This window comes from Capsicum annuum, chromosome 2, assembly GCF_002878395.1.
Source record: "Capsicum annuum cultivar UCD-10X-F1 chromosome 2, UCD10Xv1.1, whole genome shotgun sequence".
NCBI lineage: Eukaryota > Viridiplantae > Streptophyta > Magnoliopsida > Solanales > Solanaceae > Capsicum > Capsicum annuum.
Genome location: NC_061112.1, coordinates 138,643,354 through 138,659,034, shown reverse-complemented (window position 1 = coordinate 138,659,034; position 15,681 = coordinate 138,643,354). Strand labels below are relative to the sequence as shown.

Genomic DNA, 15,681 nt, shown 5'->3' with positions numbered 1-15,681 from the left:
TAGGTCATTTTTTTTTAAACGGAGGGAGTATTTTATATCGATACATATGTCTAAACTTAAATAAGCATTAGCTATGAAGTAGTGTTAAATGTACATGTCCAACATATTGTATATTTAGTATTTTAAGAGATAAGATCGCAAATGAAATACTTTACTTGATACGAAGCCAGGCATTGGGCATAAATCACGTGAATCTTGAAACTCTTAAAAATTTTATAATTAATATAATAAAATAGATAAAATTATATATTTTTTTAAAAATATATAAAATAAGTTAAAATGTACACAAAATTGTTTCATCTTACAAAATTACTCAAAATCAATAATCTATAATATATTAAAAGTGTGAAAATCTTTAGAAAAGTGATTTGAACTTTTTGCCCTTCATTAAAAGATTTCGTAATAGACAAAATCGTCTTTTCATATTTTTTTAATCAATTTTTAATATTGAATATTGACTATATATATATATATATTATAAAGAAGATTTTCTACATTTAGTTGAATTCCTAAATTTATGGCAAGAAAATCCAACTTCAAAGAAATTATTATATAAGAAAATTTCTATATAAGGTAAAGTTCTAAATATTTTTAAAAAATTGAAAAACTATTTTACATAAATTAGGTTAAGACTTCTAAAGGAAGAACAAAGAAAAAAAATCTTCCAAAATATAAATGCAATTCGTGTATTTCAATTAAAAAAGGTACTGGATTTCACCCCAGAGAAAAGGTATTGCTTTTTCTTTTTTAGGTATCACTATTATGCTTTTGTTATAATGTTTTAGTTTAATAGTCTTTATATTTTTATTTTTTTTTTAATTTTATAAGTCCGTTTTTAGGTTTGTAAGAATACTTTATTTGAGTAATAACATTTTGTGATCATAGCTTTGTTATTGGGTAACTTTGTGATTTTTGAATTTCAAATTTCTATTTATATTATGTTTTGATTTTATTGATCATAACCTTTACACAAAGTTTTGTTATGAATTTTTTGTGTAAAGATTAAATTTAATTATATTATTTTGATATTTTTATTACCGTATTATTTTGTTGTAATTTACAGATGGTAGATAAATGTAGGTCGGCTTTGAATTTTTTTTTTTAGGAAAAGTTTAGATTTAATTGTATTGTTTTGATGTCTCTACTTTGAGAATTTTTTTTGTGTGTGTAAAGGTTAGATTTAGTTGTATTGTTTTGATATCACTATTATCGTATTATTAATTGTAGTTGACAAGTGACAGATGAATGTCAATCGACTTTGAGAAAAATCTTTTGCAAAAGTTAGGTTTAATTGTATTATTTTGATATCTCTATCATCGTATTGTTTTGTTGTAGTTTACAAGTGGTAGATAAATTTTGATTGGCGTTGAGAATTTTGTTTGTATATGTTAGATTTAATTAAACAAATATTCTATTTAATGTAACGTGTAAACTCACTAAAGTGAGTTACACGGGTAAGGCGCGTACACCTAAACTAGTTAACTAAAATGACTAGAACTGCTCGTTTCAAAAAATAAATCAAACTTTTTAAAACGATTGAGTAGAATTTTATAAATTAACTTGAAAGAATGAGGAAGAAACGTACAATCAAAAGTATCAAATCAAAAAAATGTGATGAAGGATGAATATTTTCTTATTTATTGTGAATTTAATTAGAAAATATATATTGAAATATAAAAGTTATACACAGTATAATTAAATATTTAAAAGATTATATTCATGTAATTTTCATAAAATAATCATAACGTTTTTAAGTACACAGTTGTATCTTTCCGAAAAAAAAGTACATAAATGTATCTGTGTTAAAGAAGGAACAAATTGTGGCCCAAATATTTTCCTCTTCACTAAGCCCAAATACCATGCCCATTTTCATTTTTCCATGAGAAAATGACCGAAAACCCTTCCAACCTTTACTGCAAAATATAAGTGTGTAGTTGAGATTTTGGTTAAAGGTTGGGGCTTTTGGCCATTTTCTCTTTTTCCATTTATACTTGCTCAAAATAACCAAACCATATGACCCAAATCAACAATAAACAACGAGAACTATATACAACTATTCAATGTTACAAAACACATTACATTTTTTTCTGACACAAATTTCAGTATTTCAGTTATAGCCATTAAAAGTCGGTTCCAATGAATCATGAATTGTAAACAAATGGCATTACAGTGACACAAATTTTGCCCAAACAGACTCTGCATTTTTCAGAGAATGTGATGTTTCTGGCACGGTTGATTTTAAAATACTCCATCTGTCCAACAATACTTGTTCACTATTATAAAAATAGATGCTCAGCAATACTTATACAGTTTGAAAAATCAATGCATAATTTATTCTTTTCAACTCATTTTATCTTTGTTTTTTATACTATTCACTAGTCAACGCATTTCACATGACAACAAATTTATTATATTAAAAAGTAAAATTATTCTTATTATTTATAGTTGCTTAATATGTATGTCAATTCAATAGTGGACAACTATCGACGTAAATTATTATTGTTAAAGCAAGATCACCAATGAAATGGCAAGGAATCAGAATACTTGCCCCAGGGCTAGTTATTCAGAATTGTAAAATATCATGTTTTAATAGGTCAGAGTTTTCAAGTTTGTTGGGCTGGCCACCAAAAGGGAGCAATCATGTCGATTTATATAAGTGGCTTTATTGACCCGAAAGGCTGGGCTCCAAACCCGGGATTGACAAGTATTTGGCAGAGTATAAACATAGAGGACCAGGTTCCAATACCAAACACCGAGTAAAATGGTCGATAGTCATTGATAAAGAAGAAGCGTTCAAGTTTACTGTACGCAATTTTCTGCAAGGTGATAGATAAATCCCAAAATAATCCCGCACTATGTAGATCATCTTGATGACTCTAAGGATTCTGCTTACGAATTCATGAGTGTTTAGACGTGCATGTTTGATTTTGATTTTTCACAAAATATATATGTCATTTTGAAGTGTATCATCGATTCGACAAAATGCTGTAAGTCGGGAAAGGATATGTCTCATCACAATAGATTTAGAGCACCTAGCTTCCCATATGCCACTATCCAATTTCCCAATCGAAGAATTATTATTAGACCAAAATCGTGTTGCTCCCCCCCCCCCCCCCCCCCACCTTCTCCCCCCAAAGTGCCTTGTTGTAACCAGGCTTTGGGCTAGAAACTCATGTAGCATCTTACTTGCAGATTGCAAGCTTTGATAAAAAAAATGAGATTAACAAATTAAATGCTCCATGTAGGTTGTTTGATTGGAAATTAGAAGAGTAATGTCATGGTGACGATGGGTAGAGAAAAACCTGATAGTTAACAATTGAGAGGAAAAGAAAATATTAGTAAGTACTCCTTTTCGTTCTATTTTATTTTACCTTCATTCTAAATATGTTTATTTCAAATTAGTTTTTCATTTTCACAAATCAAGAGTGTTTTATTACTTCTTTCCCAAATTATCCTCAAGATTAAATAACTAACTAATATAGTAATAGTTATCTTTAGAGTTTCAAAACATCATTAATAGAGTTAATTTTGTAAAATATACTTCTAATTGATGTTTTTCTTAATGATTGTGCAAAGTAAAAAAAACTCAAGTAAAATGAAACGGAGGGAATATGAGGGAAAAACTATTAAATTCACATAAATTCATAAAATATGAGGAAAAAGCTATTGAATTCACATAAATTCATAAGGTATGAAAAAAAGCTATTGAATTCTTAAAAAGTCATAAGTTAGATTTGTCACTATTTGAAACTTGACGAGGTTATTATATTTAAATTTGCCTATTTTAAATAATGTCAAATATATTCAGAGTGAAGCTACCAAACAAAATTTATTAATTACTCATTCGTTCATTAATAGTTGTCCATTATTGACTTGATACATAGATTTAGAAATAGTAAATGATATAGATGATTTTATCATATTATCTTTTGAATATAATAAATTTAATATTTTAGGAAATACATTGAATGATAAATCATATTTAATGCTAAAGGCAAATTTTACATCTAAGTAGATACTTTAATGTATGTATTAATACCGGTACATCTATATACCAAGAAATCATTTCATAGGAATCTACATGAAGGCATTTACAGTTTCATATTTTTACTTTCATCAGTTTTCTATAATAACATTTATAGTTGAAGGTTCACAATGTATTTAGTTCATGATTAAATAATTATTTGTGTATCTTGAACATATATGCCCACTTAAGCATCAAAGTTTATCAATTTTCTTGTAAGTTGATGGTCATGATTTCAGTACGTTAGCCCTAAAATTGCTATACTATTGCTCAGATATATTAGTCATTTAGCTGCTTTTTAAAATAAAAGTCTCTTAGTGAATCTTTGTATTTTATGTGAATTTGTCTTTAGCAAACTAGTTATTTACTTTAATGTTTTTCTGTTTTTTGGGGGTGGGAAAAGAGGTGGATCTTTAATTTAATAGATTCAGCTTAAGATATTTTTATCATTACTATGAATTCAGACTAATATTTAATTTGTTGAGATTTTAGTAAGTTTTTACCTATGTTGGTTGTGACTATCCTTCATGTCGAAAGTTATACGGGCAGATGAACGCGTAACGAAAGGGTATGTCAACTAATGTGGGAACCGCTTTGAACCTGTTTAATCTCGTCTCATCATACCATTGGACCATTGAACCGTAATCTCTGATACCATTTGTTGGGTTCGAAATTGAGAGGGCGTCATGCGGAAGCTATTAGTTGCAAACTATGAGACGATAAATAAAATGACAACGAAAAACAATACTAAAAGGATTAAATTATTATATGTTTTGGCCAATCGGCCTACATATTATAAAGTTTAATATCAAAGCACATTAAACCTATTGGGAGAAATCTCCTCCTAAACAAAGACCCTTTAATGACTACATTGTGGATGCTATTGTGTTATGGTATGAGAAGGGGGGTCTTTTATTTATAGATGTAGCCAAATATGGAAAAGAATTTTACTTTTTCTTTCAGAAAAAGTAAAAGTAATTATGATAACTTTTATTTTCCTTCTAAGAAAAAATAAAATTTAAATATAGTAAAAAAATCAGGGCAAAAACCCTAACAATTCTACGGTTTGGATGGTATGCCTAAATGATCTGTTAATGGAAATTTCGGTTGCACTTCTTTATACGATTTGTTTACTTTTCACCTGCTAGATAAACTGTCTAGAAGTTCTTTCTAAGCCAGTAATGCTCTCTTAGCAATTTTGGAGTAGATAATTGAGAATCACAATGAACGTATTAACTATGATTCAGCCATTGAACGTATTACTCACAAAAGAATGGATAACTCATAATTTATCTGAGTTATATTAAAATAAAAGGCATAAATCACAAAAATTGTGAGTTATGTTATAATAAAATGCATAACTCACAATTTTTTGTAAGTTATGTTAAAATAAAAATGCATAACTCACAATTTTTGTGAGATATTTAAAATAAAATGTGTAACTCACAATTTTTCTGAGTTATGCTAAAATAAGAATGAATAACTCACATGAGTTATGCATTTTTCTAAAAATTTAACATTGTCAGCTGCCTTCCGTTAAAAATATTTGTGCATAACTCACAATTTTTGTGAGTTAAACATAGTTTGGTACTCTTTTAAATATATGACATAGTTTGGTGCCTTTTTTAATTTGGTGGCATAGAATGGTTCCGAATTTGCATTTTTCAGAGAATGCAACGTTTCCGGCACTGTTGATTTTATCAGTGGCAGTGGACGAGTCATTTTTCAGAATAGTTTTGTTAAAGCAAGATCACCCATGGAAGGGCAAGGAATCAGGATACTTGCCCCAGGTGCAGATCAGAATACTCCGAATCCAGGGCTAGTTCTTCAGAATTGTGAATTATTCCCTGTATCAGGTTTTAATAGGACAGAATTTTCTGGTGTCCTAGGCTGGCCATGGAAAAATCAGGGGAAGGGAGTAAGCCTGTCGAGTTATATAAGTGGTTTTACTGACCCGCAAGGCTGGGCTCCGCACCCGAAAGTGACGGACATATATATGGCGGAGTATAATAATAGAGGACCAGGGTTAGATACCAAAGACAGAGTAAAATGGTCGAAAGTGATTGATAAAGAAGAAACGTTCAAGTTTACTGTGTACAACTTTCTGCAAGGTGATAAATGGATCTCGAAAATAATCTCTCACTATCTAGATCATCTTGATGACTCCGAGGATTCTGCTTAGGAATTCATGAATGGCTAGACATGCATGTTTGATTTTGAATTTTGATTCTTCATAGAATATGTGTGTCATTTGAAGTGTATCGATTCGACAAAATGCTATAAGGCGAGAAAGGATATGTCTCATCACAATAGATTAAGAGCACCTATCTTCCTATATGCTACTATTCGAGTTCTCAATCTTAGAATTATCGTTAGACCAAAATATTGTAGTTTTTTTAATTTTTTAAATCTTTATCCTCGTAATGTTCTGAGCACCCTCCACCATCCCCCCGCTCTCTTGCCAAAATCTTATGAATTCACATGAATTCGTAAGATGTGAGGAAAAAAGCTATTAAATTCACATAAATTTATAATTTATAAGTTAGATTGGTCACTATTTGAAACTTTAGAGTTCGGAACCAAAATATGCCCTAAAACTAGAAAAAGTATCAATTTATGCCATATAAAAAAAGAAGTACCAAAATAGGCTTTGTGCACTTATTAAGTGCACAATACCTTTAGATTTTAACGGAAGTCTTACCAACAGCGTTAAAAAAGGTAAAGATCAGATTGTGCACTAAATAAGTGCACAATTCATTTTTTATGAATTGTGCACTTATTTAGTGCCCAATTCTTTTTATTCAATATTGTACACTTATTTGGTGCACAATCTATTAATAAATAGATTGTGCACTAAATAAGTGTACAATTTATTTATTTCACGTGCCAATTTTTTTAAAGATTGTATTTATTTCACACAAGTTTATATTTATTTGTGGCTCCACTATTTTTTTTTATATTTTTAGTCTTATACACAAAAAAAAAACAGCTTAAGTTATACTTCACGTGCCTTCATGCTTTTGTAAACACAAGTGATCCAAGATTATATTTCACGTGCCAAGTGATCTATGATTGGTTCAAAGATCGACTCCAAACAAATTTTCCGGTCATAGAAAGAAAATAGTACTAGTAATATTTAGTGTACCTGCACTATAAACTACTCAGCACCAAATCCCGTTTGAATAGAAATTGAAGAACATCAAAGAGAACAAAATACTCAACACGATAAGAAAGACAAGGAATGATCGAATTTACTCTTTAAACATGAAATGAAAACTACTGCAGTTACACGTACTACGCTTTCCAAGCAGAAATAGCCCAGAAGCATGGAACTAAATATGTATTTGCCTTCATGCTTTAGTAAACATAAAAGACCATAAAAAACGAGATAGCAGCCAATCTCCTTATTGCAAGTATACTTCATTGTTGTAGGGTGCTACTAGCACAAATAGTTACCAGGCTCACAGATTCAAACACTTGTTACATCATCAAGTATATATTCATACTTACATACATATAACTTAAGCTATTTTTTTGTGTTTAAAGACTAAAAATGTAAAAAAATTGTGGAACCAAACAAATATAATCTTGTGTGAAATAAATAGTCTTTAAAAAAATTGGCATATGAAATAAATAAATTGTGCACTAAATAAGTGCACAATGTTTTTTTTTTTAATTAAAAAAGAGTTGTTTCATAAATAAGTGCACAATGTTGAATAAAAAGAATTGTGCACTAAATAAGTGCACAATTCATAAAAAATTGAATTGAATCCATAAAAAAAATGAATTGTGCACCACTTATTTAGTGCACAATTTGATCTTCTCCTTTTTGACGCCTTTGGTAAGATTTCCGTCAAAATCTAAAGGTATTGTGCACTTATTAAGTGCACAAAGCCTATTTTGATACTTCTTTTTATATGGCATAGATTAGTACTTTTTTTAGTTTGAGGGCATATTTTGATTGACTCCAAACTTGACGAGGTTATTATATTTAAATTTGCCAATTTTAATGTCAAATATTTTTAGAGTGAAATTACCAAACAAAATTTATTAACTAAATCTGATGCAAATTTGATACTTCCTCCATTTCAAAATAATTTAATTGTTGGGGTGTAACACATCCTTTAAAAAAAATTTTGGGACATAAATTATAGTTAAGGTTCTTAAATTACTCTTCTAGTTTATGTGAAGCACTTACAAACCTCATTAAATGAAAAGGATAAAATTGAACAATTTATTTATTTTGGACAATAAAAAATAGCTTAACAATTCATTTATTTTGGAATGTAGGGAGTATTTAAGTAGCTACTTAAATGTATGTCTTAATACGGGTACATTTATATACTAAAAATCATTTCAGTTGAATCTACTCAATCTATAATTGTGCCTATTTAATGAAGATGAAGGCATTTACAATATCATATTTCACTATCATGAGTTTTCTATAATCACATTTAGAGTTGAGGGTTCACAATACATTTAGTTCATCATTAAATAATTATTTGTGTCTTGAATACATACGCCCATATAAGCATCAAAGTCTATAAATTTCGTTGTAAGTTGATGTTAATGATTTCAGAACTAGTCCTATAATTGATATACTATCGTCCACATGTATTAATCCTTTAGCTGTTTTGTTTTTCAATAAAAAGTTTCATGATGAATCTTTATACTTTTTTCTGTGGATTTTTCTTTACTAAGCTAGTTATCTACTTCTAATATTTTTCAGAGTTTTGGGGTAGAAAAGAGGTGGATCTATAATTTAATGGATTCAAATTTTGAGATTTTCACCATTATTATGAATTTAGGTTTAATATTTGTTGAGATTTTATAAGTTTTTACATATATGCAGGCTATAACTATACTTAATGTCGAAAGTTATAAGGTGAGATGAACTTGTAGTTGAATGAGTACTTCAACTAATGTGGGTAAGGGAAAGGACAACTGAAAAATCCGTTCAAAATCAAATTTTGCACTTTAGGATGTCTTATAGCAATTCTACACTAAGAATGCATTTGGTACTAAAGAAAAACATTTTTAGGAGAAATTTTGTTTCATTAAATTTTTTAAAAACTATTTTAATCAGATTAACGTAATGAAAATAAATAAGGCAATAAAATCATTTTGTGATGGTGTTTTATTTCTAGAAAATGACTTATTCTTTCAAATAAAATGACTTATTTTTTTTAATGTAGGGAAAAATCGAGATGGAATGCAAATATATGGGAATTTTCACAATCATGGTGATGTTGTGGTGGAGTGAAGGGAATTGTTTTACGTTCGATACAATAGTTGCAACAGATGGTTCAGGCGATTACAAAACCATCGCTGAAGCGTTAGATGCAGCTCCCAAAATGAGTTCACAACAATATTTTATACATGTCAAAGGAGGAATATATAATGAAAACGTCACCATTTCAGATGATAAAACAAATATCTCCCTTGTTGGTGATGGTATGGGAGTCACAATAATTGCAGCAAATAAAAGTGGCAAAGTATTGCCTACCCCTTTCACAGCTACATTAGGTAAATAATCTCTCCCTGTTGCAAAATTTATCAATTATTCCCTTTCATTGTAATATTAGTAGTTTGGAAAAACTTTTAGATGTAGTTTAGTAAGAGGATTGAATTATTCTGGAATTATAGTTTTGTGACTATAATTTTTGAACTAGTTTATACCGTATCCCACTCGTGAGGTGAAATAAAATAATAATCCCAAACAGGAAGAGGGATATTCAGGGTTCAAATTGAAATTCATACTTTGTTTGATTGAAAATATAAATTTATACTGTTATCCAAATACATTAAAAGTGTAATTTCAGACATAATTTTGAAATATTTCATCTTATCCCGCCTATCTGAGGCAGGGGCTACCTACATATATTTTTTGGGTGCTCTGGTATTCATTAAACTCGACGAGGAATAGATATAATTACATAAAAAATATATAAATGCACCAACTAAACAAAGTTGTTTGGGTGCACTGACATTTAAGTTGATCTTAAGTTTTTCCACTAAAGGGACGTCCTAGGTTTGAACCTTGTTGAGGTGATTTTTTTTATTTTTTTTTCCAGCTTTTTAATTTTTTAAGCGAGGACCCATTGAAACAAGAATTTAGTAAATGAAGCCTTCTTTTCTATTTATATTGCGATTCATGAACCATTTAGATCGACCAGGATCTAAAAATTCAGAATCATTAGACCACGATTTAAATATTTAATAAATTATGGTAAACAGTAAACAACAGTCTAATCAAAATAAATCAGGTTAAAGGCAAAGAGTTACGATGTCTAATGTAGTTAAGTTTGATTCATGAACAGAAGTATATGGCAGTGGCTTCGTTGGAATGTCGATGACAATCCGAAATACGGCTGGAGCAGAAGGTGCTCAAGCTGCTGCATTGACGAGTGCTCCTTATCATGGTGTTGCTTCATATTATCAATGTAGTTTTGAGGGTTACCAGGATACAATTTTTGCCCTAGACTATGCATTTTTCAGAGAATGCAACATTTCTGGCACGATCGATTTTATCACTGGTAGTGGACGACTCATTGTTCAGAATAGTGCTGTTAATGCAAGATCACCCATGAAATCTCAAGGAATCAGGATACTTGCCCCAGGTGCAGATAACATTACTTCAAATCCAGGGCTAGTTCTTCAGAATTGTACAATACTCCCTGTATCTGATTTTAACAAGGAAGAAATTTCAAGTGTATTAGGCTGGCCCTGGAAAGATCAAGGAAAGGGAGTAATCATGTCGAGTTACATCGGTGATTTTATTGACCCGAAAGGCTTTGCTCCCCACCCGGAAGTGACAGACATATATATGGCGGAGTATGATAATCGAGGACCAGGTTCCGATACCAAAGACAGAGTAAATTGGTCGAAAGTCATTGATGAAGAAGAAGCATCCAAGTTCACTGTGCGCAACTTTCTGCAAGGTGATACATGGATCCCCGAAATAATCCCTTACTATCTAGATCTTTGATGGTGCTAAGGATTCTGTTTAGCGATTCATAAGTGTTGTTTTCTTTTGATTCTTTTTAGAATATATATGTCATTTAAAGTGTATCGATTCGACAACATGCTATCAGTCGAGAAAGGATGTATCATCACAATAAATTACGAGCACTTGTTTTCTCAATCTTAGAATTATTAGTCTAAAATTTTGTTGCTTTTATCACTAACCTTGTGACGCTTAAGTAGTGGAATTAGAATTTTCACTAAGAAAGTTCAAAATATGAAGAAGTAAACATACGAGAAATGCCTATGATTGTGATTGTAATGACCATGGTTTTGGGCTTGAAACTCATCTAGCATTTCACTTGCAGATTGCAAGCTATGGTTAAAGATGAGATTAACAAATGCTATATGTTCTCACGTAGGTTGGTTTATTGGAAATGAAAGAGGGACGGCATGGTGACGATGGGCTTAGCACAGTAGGATAATTAGCAATCAAAAAGAGATCATTATAGGACCTAAACTCATTTAAACCCATAAATTATAAGTTTGATTTGTCACTACTTGAAACTTGAATTGACCTCCTTAAGAAAACACTACTTTCGTTTTTTTTAGTTGTCACGTATTTTCAAGAGTCATTTAACTTATTTTTAAAGTTAAATTAGGTTAGATTACATTAAAGTGCTAATATTATGAATTTATTCTTCTTAAAATGGTCAAAGCTCAAGTGTTTGATTTCAAAAAGGAAACGGTCACAAGTAAAAAATAACGGAAGGAGATATTCAATATGACATTACCAGACAAAATTGATTAACTAAATCTGAAGAAATTTTGACTTCTTAGTAGCTACTACTTTAATGTATAAGTTAATACCGTTACATCTAAATATCAAAAGTCAGCTCAGAAGTCAGACGTATTTACTCTTTCTGTCACTTGTGCCTATATAATGAAGATGATGAAGGCCTTTACAATTTCATATTTCACTTTCACCAGTTTTCTATAATCACATTTATTTGTTGGTTCGCAATGTATTGTTTAATTATCACTAAATAATTATTTGCGAGTTTTGCATATATACGTCCACATAATCATCAAAGTTTGTAAATTCGGTGGTATGTTGATGCTAATGATTTCAGTACACTAGTCCTCCAATTGCTGTACTATTGTTCAGATATATTAGTCCTTTAGTATTTTTTTTGCCCCAATAAAAGTCTCTTAATAAATCTTTGTATTTTTTTTCCTGTGAATTCTTTTTTCACTAAACTAGTTATCTACTTTAATGGTTTTCAGATTTTTGGGGGTGGGGAAAGAGGTGGATCTATAATTTAATGGATTCTACTTTTGTGATTTTCACCATTATTATGAATTAAGACCTGATATTATGAATGAAGACCATTATTATGAATTAAGATCTACTTGTGAGAATGTGTTTGGTACTAAAGAAAAGTCTATTTTATAGCTGGAAAATGACACAAATTTTGTGAACTTTTTTCAGTCAACCCAAACACATCCTAAATTAGCACTCAAATGAGTCAATTCACCAGTTTTTTCCTTTGTATTTTTGTATATTAATTTTTTTAAATTAATGTAGGAAAAATGGTAATGGAATGGAAAGAGATGGGAATTTTGACAATCATGGTGATGCTATGGTGGAGTGCAGGGAATTGTTTGAAATTCGATTCAACAGTAGCAAAAGATGGGTCAGGGAAATACAAAACTATCGCTGCAGCGATAAATGCAGCTCCAAAAATGAGAACCAAACCATACTATATACATGTCAAACGAGGAATTTACTATGAAAATGTCACAATTCCATATGACAAAACAAATATAGCACTTGTTGGTGATGGTATGGGAGTCACAATAATTTCAGCTAGTAAAAGTAGTAAAAGATTTCCAACGCCTAACACAGCCACATTAGGTATGTAAATTTCTCCCTATTCCTTGTTCATCAATTACTCCCTTCACCAAAATATTGACAAACTAAATTTATTTTTACAAAAATAAGGTCAAAAAGTGTTTTTCCTAGGTCTCTATTAAATTTTGAACGCTCTTAACAAAAATTTTGATTTCGTTCGCAGAAGTATACGGCAGTGGTTTCATTGGAATGTTGATGACAATCAGAAATACCGCTGGGGCAAAAAATGGCCAAACGGCTGCATTAACCACTGCTCCATTTCGAGGGTATGCTTCATTTTTTCGATGTCGTTTTGAAGGTTATCAGGATACAATTTTTGCCCTAGACTATGCATTTTTCCGAGGATGCCATATTTCTGGCACGATCGATTTTATCAGTGGTAATGGACGAGCCATTTTTCAAAAGTGTTCTGTGGAAGCAAGAAAACCTATACATGGACAAGAAATCAGAATACTTGCACCAGGTGCAGACAACATTACTTCAAATCCAGGGATAGTTCTTCAGAATTGTAAAATATATCCCGAACCAGGTTTTAATAGGTCAGATGGGGCAAGTTTCTTAGGCTGGCCCTGGAAAAATCAAGGGAAGGCGGTAATTATGTCGAGTTATATTAATGATTTTATTGACCCAAAAGGTTGGCTTTCGAACCCGGAAGTGACCAACATATATTTGGCGGAGTATAAGAATAGAGGACGAGGGTCCAATACAAGAGGTAGAGTGAAATGGTCGAAAGTCATTAGTGGAAATGAAGCATCCAAGTTTACTGTGCGTAACTTTCTGCAAGGAGAGAAATGGATCCCGAAAATAATCCCACACAATCTAGATCATCTTGATGGTGCTGAGGATTCTGTTTAGAGTATATAAGTTGTTTGAAGTGTTGCTATAAGTAGAGGAAGGATGCCTAATCACAATAGATTAAGAGCACTTATCTTCCTATATTCTACTTTCCTAGTCTTAGAATTAGCAGACAAAAGTACTGTTGATGCTTGTATTGTTGATTTTATCTAACTATTTAGCATCTTTACTTGCAGATTGCAAGTTTTGGTAAGAAATGAGATTAACAAATGCTTTTGGAATTGCTTGAATAACTTTCTCATAAGAGTTTTGCGAGGAATTGACATGAAAACATTTAATTTTCTAAATAATGCACCCTTCTTTCGGCATTGAATCTAACTTAACTTCAAAAGTTAGCTCATGAATTAAGAATTATTTAAAAATGTATAAGGAGATATCAGATATAGCAACTTATTCCCTCAACTGATGTAGGACAATCTAACATCCTCTTGCATAACCATGACTGTATATTTGGAGTTGGTACAATATAACATGGGGCTCAACATTGGATAATTAAATCAAGAGTAAGTATGAGTTTAACTTTTGTACCATGATAAAAATCTATCTCAAACTTAACTCAACCTCAAACAGTAGGTCATGATCAGTTGAGGATCGCCAAAAACAACGACGATCTGTTCAACTGATTCTTCTAATTAATAATGTTGGACACTCTAGCGTGCTCACAAGAAAAATAGGGAAATCTAATTTGTTACGATTCAAATACATGGAAATATTCTCATGGTCTCACCATCTCAGGATCTTGTGGTCCTAGTTCTTGTATGAATGTGATCATGAGAATAAGAAAATACAGCTGAACTTTGATTGAGAATTGGTAGATAAAGTTCGAGGAATACAAATAATTTTTCGAGTATAAATCTGTTTTTTTTTTTTTTTTTTTATCATGGAAGAATTTAATTTGTTTTTATGTACCCTGCAATATCAACTATGTTCAAATGATGTCCTTTCAATCGTTGAACGGCTCTTCAGCAGCATTCGATTCGAGTATACATCAACACTACATGCCATTGCTTGTGATCCTTCTTGGAAAGATCAGAAGTTGAATGATGTCAAAATGGTACTGATTTCCAATCACCATTACAAGAAGCATTTGCGTGATACATTTGATACAATTTTGATGAGCATAGACTAGTTTTTTCATCCCACAAAAATTTAAAATAACAGTACGGTACTCCAAATCAATTTGCAATAACACTTGGCTGCTATCTTTTCAAACATCAATTTTCTTTCTAGAAGAAAATTGATGAATCTGATTTTATTTTATTCTTTTGTTTAGTTTCCCAGTGTCCAAAGAAGATTTTGGGTGGAAAGAATAGACAAAAGTAAATTACACTTCATCTCGCTTTCACAATCTCCTTCCTTCTTTGTTGCTTAGCCTAATATGAATCTTGTCTTTTGTTTTAATTATGCCTTCCAGAATGGACCTTTAAAATTTTGATATCACTTCACCAAGCTTTTCATCTATTGTTTTTTTGTTGCATTTGCCTCGAGAAAGGAATCTCAGGACAAGTAAGGCAAAAGGCATCGATACGCACTTAAACTTGTTGCGAAAATTCACTTAGACCTTTAAACAAAAGCCTGTTCCTATCAGACCCTTAAACACCCAAATTTTGTTTCAATTGGACATTTTTTGCCTATGTGGCACCGCGCGTGCAGTGTCATTGTGGAAGGCGCGTGAGGAGCATTTCTTTTTACTAATTAACGAATAAAAAGTTGTCAAGTGGCATTAAGGGCCTCAAAAATTTTTTAATAACAATTTTTTTTAAAATAATTTAATAATTATTTTTCATAATTTATATCCTCAATGCCATATTTTAAAAAAATTTATAATTTTTTTTAAAAATAATTTTTTAATAATTTATTTAATTTTAAAAAAATTATAATTTTTTTAAAAATAATCAGTTTTTTATTTTTTAAATAAAAATTT

The 15,681-nt window shown here is 30.7% G+C and overlaps 3 protein-coding genes across 3 annotated transcripts; all 3 read left to right on the top strand.

Moving 5' to 3' along the window:
* The first annotated feature begins 4,551 nt into the window (after positions 1–4,551).
* On the top strand, positions 4,552–6,206 carry LOC107858278 (probable pectinesterase/pectinesterase inhibitor 46). Its single transcript, XM_047407842.1, has 2 exons — positions 4,552–4,592; positions 5,693–6,206. The coding sequence occupies exons 1-2, from the start codon at positions 4,552–4,554 to the stop codon at positions 6,204–6,206; spliced, it is 555 nt and encodes a 184-aa protein (XP_047263798.1).
* A 3,058-nt stretch (positions 6,207–9,264) lies between these two features.
* On the top strand, positions 9,265–11,012 carry LOC107858277 (probable pectinesterase/pectinesterase inhibitor 58). The gene is made up of 2 exons (XM_016702957.2): positions 9,265–9,550; positions 10,345–11,012. Exons 1-2 carry the CDS (start codon positions 9,265–9,267, stop codon positions 11,010–11,012), a joined length of 954 nt encoding a protein of 317 aa, XP_016558443.1.
* Positions 11,013–11,979: 967 nt separating this feature from the next.
* LOC107861312 (pectinesterase) lies at positions 11,980–13,952 on the top strand. Its single transcript, XM_016706655.2, has 3 exons — positions 11,980–12,096; positions 12,576–12,905; positions 13,066–13,952. Exons 2-3 carry the CDS (start codon positions 12,581–12,583, stop codon positions 13,755–13,757), a joined length of 1,017 nt encoding a protein of 338 aa, XP_016562141.1. The 5' UTR covers positions 11,980–12,096; positions 12,576–12,580; the 3' UTR covers positions 13,758–13,952.
* The last annotated feature ends 1,729 nt before the right edge of the window (positions 13,953–15,681 follow it).